The sequence below is a fragment of the Leucopleurus acutus genome (genome assembly GCF_964270905.1).
Source record: "Leucopleurus acutus genome assembly, chromosome: 2".
Taxonomy (NCBI): Eukaryota; Metazoa; Chordata; class Mammalia; order Artiodactyla; family Delphinidae; genus Leucopleurus; species Leucopleurus acutus.
This window is the reverse complement of record NC_139143.1, coordinates 26,031,449-26,047,716: the sequence shown is the minus strand read 5'-3', so window position 1 is coordinate 26,047,716 and position 16,268 is coordinate 26,031,449. Positions and strand designations below refer to the sequence as shown.

Here is a 16,268-nt window from a genome sequence, read left to right as displayed (position 1 = left end):
CAGCTGTTTGAGGAAGCATTACCACCTACAGGCCCAAGCTTCCCTCCCAGGGGGCCAGGCCCACAGCCTCCCAGCGGGAGAGGGGCCGGAACCAGGGGAACAAACATGGTGGTTGTCCAATGCACGAGGCTAGATCCGCTTCAGATGTGGGTGACAAGATTAGGCCCCATCCTCAGAAGCCGGGGCCTGGCTTCACTCACTCATGCCACCAGTCACCAGCAAAAGTGGTGCTTGGTGCAGTGGTGCCCCTGGCCCTGCCAGTCCTATGGTGATTGCTTTTAGAATCCTCTAGAGACCTGCCTCTAAGGGCACAAATCTCATGTTATCTGTCGGGCTGCACCCCGCAGGCCCGCAAGCCTTGTAGGTGTCCAGCCTCGAGACCGAAGGAAGAGCCCAGAGACAGCGACAGAGACGTCAGTGGTGTTTGGACAAGGGATCTTACACGAAGGGTCCTGGAGCCACACCCCACCTTATTCGGCAGGCAGGACACGGAAGCAGTCTCCACTACTCAGGGGAGAAGGAGGCTACCATTTATAGAGGGAATTGACGTCAGGTGGGCTCAGCAGGACTGAGTAAGCCCTCTGATAAAGAGGATTGAATAGTCACGTGAGTGAAGCAGGGACTGGGCAAGCAGCGGATGTACAGAGAGCAAGAGAATAGCCGTCTTAAGTGGCTTCACCATACAGTCTACCCGTACATACCCTGCACCACCCTTACGAACTTGGTCCACCCCTCTTCTGCGATATCCCTGGCGTCAGGTGTGTAGAGGTGCACTGCAACCAAATACCACAAATGCAGTATGGACACCAGCAGCTAAAGAGTATCAAGAGCCCAAGAGGTGGGCTATCTTCGGAGCCAGGTGCTTATCCGGCCGATTTTTCACGGAAGTTCACAGGAGGACGACAGTGGCGTCTCGACGAAGACCCAGCAATCAAACTCATTTTGTAGTGAGGCCACCGTTGTCACCCGGTCCACAAACAGATTACCTCCGCTCAGACTAGGGATGAAATGTAAGATGTTGAACAGACAGATTACAGGGAAGATCGTGATCATTAAGCAAAATAACAAGCAGTGTCAGCATCCTGAGATATCACCACCCCTGCCTGTGGTTTGCATCCTTGCCTGCAGTACCATATTGCCCGTCCACCCCCAGTCCCTACAGCCGGTGCTGAATACTGGAGAGGCGATGTGATAGAATGGTGCCTTTCTCCAGCAAGGGCCCTGGATTAATTCCCTCAGTAGTCTGCAGGGGGAGTGCAGGTAGAAGACAGGTAAAACCTGTAGGTCCCTTTCTAATCCTATTCCCCACGAGGCAGCAAACCCAAACCACAAGGGGCTTACCTGCCCGTCTCAGGACCATTTTATAACGTGTTCCCCTGGGGGTAGATCCTGTCGCCAGGGCCAAAGTGAGTTGTCGTCCTGACCGGTAGTTGGCAACGGTCCTTCGGTGGGCAACTGTTGAACTCCGGTTGTGTTGACTAGTTTCCTCTGGGTTAACATGGCGTCGGCACTGGGACGATTGCTCCTGGGATGTTCAGTTATAGCTTCTAGGGCTTGAGTTAGTCTCCTGGCCCACAGGTTGAGAGAGCGAGTTCCCATCTCAATTGTTGTTTAAGTAGCCCAGTCACCCTTTCCATTAGCCTGGCAGCAGTGGGGTCGTAAGGCAGGTGGAAATGCCAGTGTATGTCATGTTTATCGGCCCATTCCTGAACTGCATGGTCCTTGGTCACTGTCAGTGTCCATGGGGGTCCCATATGTCATGCTCAGCCGTCCTAGATGCCAGATGGTGGTTGTTTGCCTTGCTGGGTGACTCGGGTAGGCCTTCTGTAACGTCTTCCACCTGTTGTAATGCACTGTAGACGGCGGATAGCTGTTGCTGCCACCACACCGTATCATTGCTCTGCCTCCTGCCAGAGCTGGGACCAGAGGCCCAAGGGCGCTCTTATTAGTTTGCCGTTGCCTTGGGCCCCAACTAAACCCTTCTGGGTAACTGGCCACATCCAATTCACAAGCCAGTTCCTGAGTTAATATCCCTAAAGCCTGGGCCTGTAACCGTTTAGGCATGGTAGGTCGGGGGTTTGCTTGTCTTACCCGACCAGATAACACCCTTGATAGGTAATCCAGTCCTTGCATTTTGTCTGTATTCACCAGCCATCTTTGGGCAGTTAGATGAGCCACGAGCACGGGGCTGCTACTTTTAAACTGGAAAGAGACCCGGAGGTTAAGAAGATAGCATTACTATAATGGAACAGAAAGACATCTCTCACAGTAGACAGCTGCCACAGGGCCCCACTGCAGGATTATCCCTGCAACCTTTGGGCCCTACCATGTTAATGGACAGCCTCCTCGGGATTACCCCTGCAACTTTCCATTCCCGTCCTTTTTTCCCAACATCTCAGCACTCATAGGAGTTTCCTCGGTCTCCCAGCTAGGCTCGCCAGTTCTTGGGATGCACCCTGCAGGCCCACAAGCCTTGCAGTTACCCAGCCTTGAGACCGAAGGAAGAGCCCAGAGACAGCAACAGAGTCATCAGTGGTTTACTGGTCAGAGGGATCTGACGCACAGGGTCCTGGAGCGACACCCACCATGTACGGCAGACAAGATATGGCAATAGTCTTCACTACTCGGGGGAAAAGGAAGCTACCATTTATAGGGGGAATTGATGTCAGGTGGGCTCATTGGTTATCAGGGACTGATTAAGCCCTGTAATTAAGGGGATGGGGTAGTCATGTGAGTGAAGCAGGGACTGATCAAGCAGGGGATTTATAGAGAACAAGAGAACAGCCATCTTAAATGGCCTAACCATACAGTCTCTGTGATTTCTGTGTATTTTTCATCTCCTCAAATAGATTATGAAGAAAAAAATCAAAAGGATATTCATGTTCAGTGAGCACCTACTACGTGCCAAGTTCTGTGATGTTTAATTATAACCCATCCTTTAGAGAAATCATTTATTATCTGATATTTTTATTTTTTATTTTGGTAGAGAATGTGGGCAATGGATTTTTTTTTGGGGGGGCGGTACGCAGCCTTCTCACTGTTGTGGCCTCTCCCGTTGCGGAGCACAGGCTCAGCGGCCATGGCTCACGGGCCCAGCCGCTCCGCGGCATGTGGGATCTTCCCAGACCGGGGCACGAACCCGTGTCCCCTGCATCGGCAGGCAGACTCTCAACCACTGCACCACCATGGAAGCCCGGCAATGGATTTTTTAAACAAGGGAACACTGAGACTTTGGGCAAGTTACTGAAGTCTTTTGTACCTTAGTTTCTGCTTCTGTGAGAATTAAATTAGATACTAGGCTTGTCTGTGACAGAAAACCCTAATAACAATATAGAGATTAATTTCTCATGTAAAAGTCTGTGTAGGGGGTTTTAAGGGCAGGGAAAATACTCTGTGTGATCGTATCATGGTGGATACATATCACTGCACATTTGTCCAAACCACAGGATGTAAACACCAAGAGTGAACCCCAGTGTAAACTATGGACCCTGGGTATCCCTATGGATAATGACGTGTCAATGTAGGTTCAGTTGTAACACATGTACCACTGTGAAGGTCTCCAGGGTGTCAGGAATCTAGGTTCCTTCTCTTGTTTTTCTGTTGTTTACGATCTTCATGTCATGGACCGGCCAACAGGCCCATATTCCATCCAGGACAAAGGCGAGAGGACGAGGAGAGCAGACCTCATCCTTTCAGGACACTTTCTAGCTGTTACACAGGGCAATTCTGCTTCTGTTGCAGTGGTGGAGCTTAAGTCACGTGTACCACACAGGGTACACCTGGGTGGCCATGTGCCCTGCTCCAACTCAGGGTCTTCTGCAGAGGAAGAAGAGGGGGGCAGGTACTGGGGGGCAGCTCGCAGTCTCCGTCACAGTGTGTAAGGCACGATAAGTAGGGCCTGGCATAATCAGTGCTTATTCCAGTGTTGTTATTAGAAGCAAATAAACTCCTCCTACCGCAATACCAAACACTAGGATCTTTTCTCGCTAATGGAACGTCTCTAATTTCACGGTAACCCTTGTCCGTGCTGAGGGTGTGGCCAGGGTGACTCTCAGTTCTCGTGTCCTCCAGCGTATGTGTTTCAGGGGGGAGACCACAGGTGGCTCGACAGGGAAGGGGGGACATCTGAGCTTGTGGAGGTAAAGCAAGTGCCAGGTAAGGAAGTGGATGCTGAGGCGGGAGGTGGGAGGCTGGAGGGGTTCAAACACAGCCCTGCCACAGGCTCCGACAGCCCTGTCATGCCGCCAGCCCTTGCATCAAAACTACATTTAAAAGATAGAAATTCAAAAAAGGGAACCCTCTTGCACTGTTGGTGGGAATGTAAATTGATACAGTCACTATGGAGAACAGCATGGTGGTTCCTTAAAAAACTGCAAATAGGGCTTCCCTGGTGGCGCAGTGGTTGAGAGTCTGCCTGCTGATGCAGGGGACACGGGTTCGTGCCCCGGTCCGGGAAGATCCCACATGCCGTGGAGCATCTGGGCCGGTGAGCCATGGCCACTGAGCCTGCGCGTCCGGAGCCTGTGCTCCACAATGGGAGAGGCCACAACAGTGAGAGGCCCGTGTAACGCAAAAAAAAAAAAAAACACCTGCAAATAGAATTACCATACAACCCAACAATCCCACTACTGGGCATATACCCTGAGAAAACCATAATTCAAAAAGAGTCATGTACCACAATGTTCATTGCAGCACTATTTACAATAGCCAGGACATGGAAGCAACCTAAGTGTCCATCACCAGATGAATGGATAAAGAAGATGTGGCACATATATACAATGGAATATTACTCAGCCATAAAAATAAACGAAATTGAGTTATTTGTAGTGAGGTGGATGGACCTAGAGTCTGTCATACAGAGTGAAGTTAAGTCAGAAAGAGAAAAACAAATACCGTATGCTAACACATATATATGGAATCTAAGAAAAAAAAATGTCATGAAGAATCTAGGGGTAAGATGGGAATAAAGACGCAGACCTACTAGAGAATGGACTTGAGGATATGGGGAGGGGGAAGGGTAAGCTGTGACAAAGTGAGAGAGTGGCATGGACATATATACACTACCAAACGTAAAATAGATAGCTAGTGGGAAGCAGCCGCATGGCACAGGGAGATCAGCTCGGTGCTTTGTGACCACCTAGAGGGGTGGGATAGGGAGGGTGGGAGGGAGGGAGACGCAAGAGGGAAGAGATATGGGGACATATATATATGTATAACTGATTCACTTTGTTATAAAGCAGAAACTAATACACCATTGTAAAGCAATTATACTCCAATAAAGATGTTAAAAAAAAAAGATAGAAATTCAAAACAATTAACTTTAGGCTTAATCCCCTGCCTAGGTTCCCAGAGACGGAGGCTCATCCCGGCGCTGTCCCTTGACACCCCCTCCCCTGTGAGGAAACCGGCCAACAGCACAGGGGTCCGTTGGGTGGACGGCCCCTTGCGCAGCACCCAGAGGGGCCTCGGGGAACCTTTTGAGATTAAAGTCTATGAAATCGATGACGTGGAGCGGCTGCAGCGGCGACGAGGGGGCAGCAGCAAGGTGCGCCTCCCCCTCCCCACGCGGTGGCGGTCCCCCAGGAGGTCCCCGGGCTGACGCTGAGGCCGCGCCCGAGAGGAGGGCGCAGGCCACCGAGACTCCCAGCGGCTTCCGGCGGGAGACGGGCCCGTGCCCCCAGCTCGGGAGAGCAGCCTGTTTCTCCGCCCGGAGACCTCTGAAGGCTCTCCTGGCTCCATTTTGGAGCACCAGCCGCCTTCTAAATTTGAGATGTGCCAGTGATAGCCCTACCCCGTGAGTGGGCTGTCTGAGCTGAGCCCCCAGCTCCCTCCCAAACTTCCCAGTGACCTGCTCCTTTTGCACTGACCATAAGCACAAGTATTCCTTTCCAGAAGAGGTTGCCTGGGCTGGATTTGAGCTGAAGGTCCTTTCTCCTCCCCGCTCCACCCCCATCTCCTTCCCATCTGTGTACTAGGAGGTCATGTGCTTCAATGCAAAGCTGAAAATCCTGGAGCATCGCCAGCAGAGAATTGCCGAGGTCCGAGCCAAGTACGAGTGGCTAATGAAGGAGCTGGAGACGACGAAACAGTATCTGATGCTGGATCCCAACAAGTGGCTCAGCGAATGTAAGGCCCATCACTGCGACTCCTGGGTTCACCAGTTAAACAGGCCAGGCTGAGAGGGACACAGACGCTGTCTGAACCCGAGGGCCTTCCATGCCCCTTGGCTGGAGATGGCCTCCCTGAGCGCAATCCCGCTCTGTGGGGGGCAGGTGGGAGGGGTGTGAGCAGCAGGGCAGTGAGTATTGCTCTTGGACGATTATTTCTTATGTGTCTCAGTCCAAAGCACCTGAAAATGAGATTTTTTTTTCCCCCTACGTGTGGTGGACGCTCACCCAGACATGAAGGCTATATTACCAATCTGCTCCCTGGCCACAAGATCACATTGCATATCTAGCCTGAAATAGACAAGAATTTATAGAGTACTTTATAAGGTAGAATGTGCAATCCTAGAAAAGCCTCAAAAAGAACCCAGAAAGCAAGAAAAACATTTTTGAATGAAAAGAATAACATTCACAGTGTTATTTCCATTTAGTAGAAAGCCCAGGATGACAGTAACCATCTAATAACAATTCAGAACAATTCTGCTCCCTTTGAAAGATGGATTCAATTGTTTCTTATTTATTTGTTTTGAACCATTCCATTTACCACAAAATAAAGCTCAAATCTGGTCCCAACTGTTTCATTGATATGGGGGCCCAATGCTAGACGGCTTAGTCTCTGAGATAAAATACATTACTTCCACTAAAGTTCCTTTCCCTCCTTTCCTGTCTGGCACTCACCAGCTCTTCCCTCCAGTCCCTGAGCCTCCCTGTGCCTCCCTCTCTTCACGACTGTCCCCTGAAGGTCACATCACCCTCTCCTGAGCATTCCCAGGCCAGTGCCGGGAGTGTGACAGGCAGAGTCTGGGGCTTAGGTTTAAGAAATACTGGGTGCAATGATCCTGGGCAAAGAAGAAAGGACAGAATTTGCTGGTCTTTTAGCTGTGCCCTGCCACTTTCACAGTATGTCTTCAGGTGGCTTCCTTTCCATAGCACTGAGGTAATAACATCTCCCCTGAGTACCTCATGAGTGCATATGAGGATCAACATAACCTAAAGGAGGACAGGGCACTGGGACCAGTCTGTGATGCATCTTACCTTGTTGAGTTGTACCATTTGTGGTGACAGCCACAGTCATGCAGACCCACTTTGGAAGCTGGCTGTGAGACCTTGGGTAAGACGCTTAACCTCTCTGAGCCTTGATTTCCTTAACTGTCAGATGGTAGGCACATAATGGTGCCTACCTCATAAGGCTGTTGTGAGAGTGAACGAGTTACTATCAGTCCAGTGCTGGTTACACTGCCTGCCCATGATGAAGGAGCAATGTCCGGTAGTAATTAGTGTTTGTATTATCCCCGAGTTAACAAAATAGCTATCCTCAGCAGGAGACATTTCCTCAGCACCTGCTTGCATGATGCAGCAAGGTAGGTCCCTTGTTAGAAATCTGGACCAGAGACATGAACTCCTGCTCTCCGGGGTGTTTCCATCTAAGGCTGTGATAGGGCAGACAAGACACGAACGAGGACATTCGCTGAAGTCTGGCCGCGGCATAAACACGGAGCCTAATGCTGTGTTTCTCCCACCTGTGCACACCCTTTTCCTTCTTCCATTAATCCTCAGGCACTTCAAGATCCCAGGGGTGCCCATTCAGCAGTTCCTCTTCCTTTCTGCTGTTTTCATTAACATTTTTTGAGAGCTATTTATGCCTAAGGCAGGCTTGATAATTGTCTTCATCTTACAAAGTCACATTTTTTCCCAGGATGGGAGCAGCTTAAACGTCGGTACATATGTAGATGCTTCCAGGAAACGATCCCTTCCTTCTTGCCTTTGTTCACGTCAGGAATCAGGGATTTTTTGATGCTGAGAAAGGTAATGAACAGAAGGCCACGTGAAAGGAGAAACACAGATTGTTTCTTCAAGATGAATTGAAACCAAAAATGACCCCCCCAAAATCAATGAGACTGTATTCTGACTGTTCCCTGGGTGTGGGTAATAGGCTGGGTGTTGGCTAGAAATAAATGCTCTGGAATCCATTTTTTTTAATTTCCAAGGTGATCCGATAATATAGCTGATGTGGTTATGGTATGGTGAGGGGTTTTGTTTGGTTTTTAAATATTAGACCGGTACTCAGGAGCCTCAGCCTCGTTCCCAGCCCCGGTCCTTATTAACTGTGTAACCCTGAGCAGGACGCCTCACTTCTCTGAGCCCAGTTAAGTCTCCTATAAAAGAAGTCAGCCTTGATTTCAGCCCTTGATGTTCCTGTAGCTTGTTACAGTTCTCAGACCACATTCACATTCATCGTCTCTTTTTGGTTCTACTCTTCATGGCGACTCTAGTTAGGAAAGTAGGCAGACAAGGGATTATGACTCTCCTGTTACTTTTAAGGACCCTTTGGCAGCAAAGACTAGGCGTGGCCAACCTGGGAGTCAAGTGCAAGTCTCCTGCCTTGGGTTCCAGGGCCACCCCCACTGCCCTGGCTGCTGCCCATGCCTGTCCTCTCCATGCGGGGCACTTTGTAGCAGCCTACCCCCCTGCGCAGTCACCACTGGACCAAGTAGTGGCCGGGGGCCAGGAGAGGGTGGCCTCAGATAATTGCCCTTGAGGAACTGAAGGAAACAGGCTTTTAACTCTGTGCAGGCCTGAACGTTAGGGACAGCATCTGGATCCTAAATCTCAGCTTCTGAGCACAGAATCGTAATTATTATTATTTTTCATTAAAGTATAGTTGATTTACAGTGTGTTCATTTCTGCTGTACAGCAAGGTGATTCAGTGACACACACACGTACATCTATATTCTTTTTTATATTTTTTCCATTATGGTTTATCACAGGATACTGAATGTAGTTCCCTGTGCTATACAGTAGGACCTTGTTGTTTATTCATCCTATGTATACTAGTTTGCATCTGCTAATCCCAAACTCCCAGTCCACCCCTACCTACCCCCCCCACCCCCTTGGCAACCACAAGTCTGTTCTTTATGTCTATGAGTCTAAGAATCGTAATTATTAACATAGATTCCACCATCAGCCTAGTTCCCAAAGGACCAGTGAGTATATGAAACTGCACAGGAAGTGCCAAGAGGCAGGGTCACTGCGTAGAGAGGCAGCTGCACACAGCTGTGTGAGGGACTAACCAGAGAGCAACACACTTATATCAGCAGGCAGAGGTATAAACATCATTCAGGTGAGACCCCAAAAAGGAAGGGTTTCTCCATACCTCAGCTTGAAGCTTTATTTATTTTCTAGTTAATAAGAAAATGGTGCTGGTAGAGTCCCAAATCCTGTCGTGGAGATGGTGGAGGTGGAGAGAGCTTGATGTCACTTTGTCCCTCAGTAGAGTCGCAATAAAATGCCAGGGGTCTAACGTTATCATTGGAGTGAAGGGCCCCAATATAACTACAAGTAGTAAAGTGTTTTGTTCTCGACCTGAGAGCGGCAGAGGGTTGAGCAGGAGGGTGTGGCAGCGCTGCCTAAGACCTTCCGGCACAGGCGCAGGTGCAGGTGCAGGTACAGGCGCAGGTAGAGGTGCAGGTGCAAGTACAGGTGCAGGTACAGGCGCAGGTACAGGTACAGGTGTAGGCGCAGGTGCAGGTACAGGTACAGGCGCAGGTATAGGTACAGGTGCAGGTACAGGTGTAGGTGCAGCAGCCGCGGGCCGGCACGGCTGAGCCGTCCGATCACCCTTCCCCGCTGGCCGCACGTCTCCATCGGGCTTCTCCTTCTTTGCAGTTGACTTGGAGCAGGTTCTGGAGCTGGATTCCCTGGAGTACCTGGAAGCGCTGGAGTGCGTGACAGAGCGCCTGGAGAGCCGCGTCAACTTCTGCAAGGCGCACCTCATGATGATCACCTGCTTCGACATCACCTCCCGGCGCCGCTGACGGGAGCGCCGCCCGGCCAGCCCTCGCTCCCTATCCGCAGGCAGCCGCGCTCGGCGGGCCCTCGGTGCTGGCCGCGCTCAGTGACCACGGAAGGAGGACGAAGGTCGGTGGCAAGTCTGGAGTGAGTGTGGAGCAGAAGGTGATTTTTCTTTTGTTTTCTGTAGGAAAGGTGCAAACACCAAACACGCAGGAGAGGAGAAAATGATGGGAAACCCAAGGGACGTGGAAGCCCCCGTGAGACTGAAAAAGCACTTTGAGGAACTTTAAAGAACTTGTTTGTACATAAGAAATGCTGGCAAAAGAGACCTCACTCTTCTCCTGGTTTGTGAGAAAAGGCGAGGGTGGACGTGGGATTGCTGTGGAAAGTGAAAACAAAACAAGTTACTCCGAATGACTGATGAAGTGCCTTGCAAATCTTTGTTATTATCCAAACATTTATGTTCATACTTTCTTGTGTACAGATGGTGCTAGTCAAGATGAAAACAACAAAACGAACAAAAAAGAAAATCAAACACATTTTTGCAATGTATTTACAGCTCGTTTTCTCTTGGTGTTTTATCCTATTTCTGACTTGCTGTTTCTAAGTAAGTTGTGTTTGTAGAGCTATTTCCTAATCGGTATGGCATATGAATAAATGTTAACTGTCTGCTATGGTTCTGCTGGGAAGGCCACTCAAACAGAAGATAGAGACTTCCGGGCACAAGCCAGTGTGTTTCCAAAGAAGGTTGGAACAGCAGGTGATGCTCAATGCCAGCTCCTACGAGTGGCAGTGTCAGCGGGCAGACTCGGAGGTCGATCATGGAGCAGGTGCACGTGAGCTGGAGAGAAAAGAGAGGAGAAAGGGCTGCGTCTCTAGGGGGAAAGGAGCCTGTATGACCTGGGCCCTGCTTACCCTTTGGGTGGGATGTTTGTTCCGAATAGTTTCCCCTCACACATCCTGAACACATATACTAGTTCCTTTACCCACGAATCCAGGGTTTTCATGGCCCTCATAACATTTTTCATATTCATTTTTATTCCAAAGACTCTGGATTGAGACCTTGAACCGATTCAGCAGAGCCATATATTTTTGCTCCCTAGTTTTGCAAATTTATTAGAGCAGAGGATTTTTCCCAGTTTGGAGACCTTCTTGGGCTTGTAGATGATCAGAGACCCCAACAGTATTGGTCCAGAACAAGGATGGATGTGAGGTTGCACAACTTTTCAGTTGCCCAGGGTGCTGCTTAAATGCAGGAAGTCCCAGTCCTCGTGTGAACCAAAGCCTCCATCCCAAGAAACAACCAGGCTTGGCCACTCAACCTTGACACCTGAAGGCAGAGAAAGTTTTCCTGTCATACATCACACACCTGTAGCGAGGCAGGGCACAGAGTTTCATGCATATGGATGTACAGGGCTTGACTTTGGACCTCATTCTCAAATTGAGATGTTCATCCCTGCCACAATTCCCTTAGGGACTATTATACCCATTTTAGTGATGGAAACCCAGGCACAGAGCGGTCAAGGGATTGTCTAATAACAGCTGTGGAACAGCAGGGTGTTCGCCTACCTTCCAGGTCAGGGCCCTCTCCCAGGCCCCTGCAGCCTGCCCACTGATAGAGGTGCCCAGGGTTTTCCCTGTTCTTTTTGCCCTGAAATGCAGCATATCTCCATGAGCCTGTTTCCAGGCTAACCAACTCCTCAGCCCCAACTGCTCCCCAAGGAAAAGGAACCTTTGCATTTCTTTGACAATGCTCTTCAGGACACGTGTAGCCCAGCATAGCTCAGCTGAACTCAGTAAGTGGGAACCATAGTCTTGTGAGCTTCATAGTACCAGTCCTTTACTGGTCAGAATGGGGCACAGATGGCCCCATTAGCTTTGTTTGGGAAGTCAGCCCCCTAGACTGGAAGCCAGCTCTGTGGATGACAAGTCTGGCTCTGTGTTTGGTTAGAGCACGCTCCTATGCAGAGGTACACATAGAAGCTGCACTCCCATCTGATAGCTGAAACGGGCTATAATACGGTGAAAAGTGACTCCAGAGCGGATCATTTCCCCCTCTAGTTTAACAAGTGTGTCTGTCCCCTTGGAAGGCAGGGGTCCCACACCCTAACCTCATTCTGCAGGGCAGCCCCATGGCTCTGGGTGCACCTCTGGTCTCAGCACTTGTGTTAATGGCCTTGTTCAACAGCAGCACAATGGAAGCTTCTGGACCCCAAAGGATGCCAATCTGTTGAGTTTGTTTGGGTTTTCCATTCGGCACCTCTTTGGTTGCTGGTTTGATATACACCACTTCATGAAAAGCCTTTAACTGAGGGATTGTCACAGGTGAGTATCCTAGTCTTTGCTGGAAACAAACACATTTGATTAGTAATCAGTGTCCTTAGCTTTCGCCCTGGCCATGTCTTTCCCACAGGTTACCTCACTGTGCTGACTTCCTTAGCAGGCCAGCACTGGGGCCTTCGTGCCTTTCCTGGAGTGAGACTAAGCGGAAACATCTACAGAAATTAAAATCTTGATCAGTGGAAACTTTCCTAGGGGAGTGGCCTTCTGCTTGCCTCCTGCCTAAGCCTGCTTTATATGTTTGTAGCAACTTTATGAGATAGCCAAAGGGCTGAATGAGACCAGGAGCTCTCTTACCAAGTCACATTGGCCTCGCAAGATGCCACACCATGGAGCTTCTCCCAGGATGCTTTTGGCCATGGTGTAGGAGAACAACTTGGCATGGAGGTTGTCCATTGGCTTTTTTCCTTACTTTTCTTTTCCTTTCTTTTCTAACGTAAGTAAGCTACAAACATCTTAACACACCAAGTATTCGTAAACCATGTGAAGAAATCATGATTTTTATGCTATAATGTGCTTATGCCTGGTTCTACCTATAAGTTGATTGTACAGCTGGTCAGCTGTTCTGTAGCAGTTCTAATAACTGAAGAACACCTCATTCAATGGCCAGGTGTGAGGCAGGTCCAGGTCTCCTTGTGGTTTTGGTGACAGATAACCTAGGAAGGCAAAGGGAATGTCAAAGAACCCATTATTCCATTTTATTATCCACAAATGAAAGGACCAAACAAATATTTATTTGAAATTAACGTTTAGACGTGGAAGCCTTAATTCTTTGTCTGAAATCTGTTCCCCTCTCCAAATAGTTTAGTGTGAGGTGGAAGCAAAACTCAGAGCCCAAAAGTGGAATAGTGATGTTGTTTCCGGGGAGTGAATCCATATTGCATTTCATGAGGGGTGTTTCACGTTGCCACAGAGTGAGAGTTTGCTTTATCCTGGGCTCTCAAGCCCCACCTGAGAGCTGCAGCTTTTGATATTCTTGTCCTTGAATTCCCCTCTACGTCATGGGGAAGCTGTCACTAACTTTCATCTCTTCCAGATTTGAAATCGAAACATCCTGTCTGTTGTTTTCTCTGCAGTTGCTATTCTGAAGGTAGGGAGCTTGAGATGTAAATACAGAGGTTGGTCCTGTGTTGATTCAGGTGGGGCTCATACAAGGGACCCCATGCTGGGGAGAGGAGAGAGCTGGGATAAAATGCCATGCAGCCCAGAGTGGGGAATTCGGCAGGCAGGAATCTCGCCATTTGTCATCAATTAGTCTTAAGCTTGGAGTCTGTGTTCCTGGAAGGTGGTGGTGACTACATCATAGCCACAAAACCCATCCAGGGCAGTGGTTCAAAAAGTCTGACACAGACGCATATATATCTTGTGCCGGTTCTCGGATTTCTGTTCATGTTAAGCAAGAGCCCTTTTTTGGGCTTCAGATTCTGATGCTGATCATGAATTTTGGTTAATCCATCAGCCTTTTAGGTGTTACTATTCAAAAGCAGCTGTCTGATCTGGGTTTCTTGGGATAGAGGCAGGGCTTGCAAGAGCCCAAGCGTTTATTACCCTGGCTCTACACACAGTTGCCTGTGTCATTGGCCACTGCTGATCTGTAATCAAGGCTCCCACCATAAATAATGATGTGGTGAATGTTTTTAAATCCCTATTCCAAGAAGGGTTTGGGCTGTAACAGAAATTACTAAAGATGAGTTAATTTCAAAATTGAAACCAGAAGAATTCATGAATTTATTCAGTGTTCTTTTCCTGCTGGAAGATTAGCCCCACTCCTTGAGCACATATTTAAAGATTTCCTCACTTTTAAGGGCAGTGTATTTTAAACCCTGAAACCATGCAAGTAAGAAACACGTTGAAAACCCTGTTCTTGACAAACTGACGCTGAATAAATCACCCATTGGTGCTGGCCCTGGGGCCTGCCTGCCGCCACCCAGGCAGTACGGCCCATCTTCCCCCACAGGGCACGCTCTTCAACATTGCCACACTGAAACTTGACTGCCGAAGAAAGGCCCGTGCAGCCCACTTTTCTCTATGCCCAGTGAAGCAAAACCGACACTCAGTTTCATTGACAAATGCCAGCAAATGGTCTAAAATTTTTTTTGGGGGGGGGGGGCAGTAGTGGGTGCACAGGTAGTAGAATATAGTGTCCCTTTGGATTATAATCTCTCTTTCTCCTCCAGCAAAGATCTGTCAACATTTGTGGGTAAGAACTCACAAATTGTGTCCCTTAGCAATCTTCCTGACAAAATACATATCTATTCCAAGCTGCTCGTCATTTCCAGATAACAGCATAATTCCAATCCAGGAGAAGCTCATCTTCTCAGAAAAAGTTTTTGCAAAGTTTTAGAAGCTGCTTATCCATCCCTAAACAATGCATTCTGCATTGGGGTGGCCCTGCTCGGAACCAGAGATGATGCCATAATATCGGACATACTTGAAGTGCTTGAGGTGGCATCAGACCTTTAGTGCACATAATCAATATTCTCTAGATGCAGTTCCCAACGTCCATGCGTGTAGGGCGAGTGCTGAAATCCTGGCACTCACACATCTATTTTATGTAGATGTAGAAATCACCTTCGAAACTCAAAAGGCTCACTGTTTCATTCCCCGTACTGCTAACCAACACCCCACACTGTCATATTCAGTTTATGAAGAAGTTATAATTTATTTGTAAACTCAGGATGTTGTTTTGTGGCGCCTCGTGTTTTATAATTTATTTATACACCGTGGTTGGAAATGCTATCCAAGTGCTATGCATCAAAGTGTAAGTCTGGTGGATCTGCCTATGGCTTTTTTTTCTCCTCACTCTAACAAGCTCTGTTAACAGAGACACAGCCAGCGGGGAGGAAAGAGAAATAAAACAGGAAAACAGGGATTAGGATCCAATCCTCAAAGTCCAGGGCTTAGTTCAAAACCTAATTTGTTTCTAAAGTAAGTAGCTGAAAAGGAAAAGATCATTTCCTTTTGAATTTGATGATAACGGTCTTGGAAATCAGCCTCCACAGGCCTGAGTGAAAGAGGATCCAGCCTCCTCCTGCTGGTTCAACACTAAATTTCTGAAAATTGCAGACAGTATTAGGTTCCTACATTTACCTAAGATGTCCCACCTCCCACCCCTGCTGTTAACTGAAGGGGTCTGGAAGAGGAAACTGAAGTTCCTTACCTTGGATATATATAGTACCTGTTTTTTCTGGACAAACCAAAGCACTTTAGTGAGTCTTACAACCCATAATACTTAAAGCATCTTGTCCCCTCACTGGATCCCTGAGAGGCCAGGAGGGGCTGGGGTCAGTAGTCTCATTTGAGAGGCAGCTAAACCTAGGAGAAAAAGCCTTGAGCTCAGAGTAAGGAAACCAGGCTCCAGGCCTGCTTTCCTCGCTCGCTATGCAACCTTCGGCAAGTCGCTTCACATTGCTGGGCCTCGGGCTCCCCGATGGAAGGTTGGGGGTCATAATAGCTGCCCTTCTGGGAGAGTGTTAAGAGAAAATGGTATAGTTGATGGGAAGTGCTTTGAAGAAATGAAAGCTCTGTTCAGGAGCTGGGGATAATCATTTTAGATGAAGAAACTGAAGTCAATAGCCAATGATTGGCCCAAGTTCACAGAGTAGTTTTATAGCAGAACTGGGATCTGAGTCCGGCATCTTGGACTCTTCCCATGAGGTGCTGTTGCACCAGGTCTGTGTGGAAATGTGGACACACACCACACCGATGTACTGACGTGTGTGTGCACGGGGGTGTATACGGATGCATGTGTACAGAAGGTATGTGACATGGTGGAAGAACATAGAACAGAAAACCTGCGTTCTAACTCCAGTTTTGACAATAGTCCTATGGCCTTGGATATATTACCCAACGTTTCTGGAACACAGTTTTCTAATCTGTAAAAGGAGAACAGTGTGCTAAATGATCTTTGTGGTTCCTTCAGCTCTAGTCATGTATGTATGTGTATATAAATATGCTAATCTGTAGAAATGG

The 16,268-nt window shown here is 48.5% G+C and overlaps 1 protein-coding gene across 1 annotated transcript in view; it reads left to right on the top strand.

Moving 5' to 3' along the window:
• KIF26B (kinesin family member 26B) overlaps positions 1-9,979 on the top strand; it is a gene marked incomplete at both ends in the record, with an annotated part of 493,633 nt that extends 483,654 nt beyond the window's left edge. Inside the window, 3 exons of the mRNA XM_082833473.1 lie at positions 5,343-5,545; positions 5,976-6,126; positions 9,831-9,979. Coding sequence (XP_082689599.1) covers positions 5,343-5,545; positions 5,976-6,126; positions 9,831-9,979 — 503 coding nt within the window. The remainder of the gene's footprint in view (positions 1-5,342; positions 5,546-5,975; positions 6,127-9,830) is intronic.
• Positions 9,980-16,268: the final 6,289 nt, after the last annotated feature.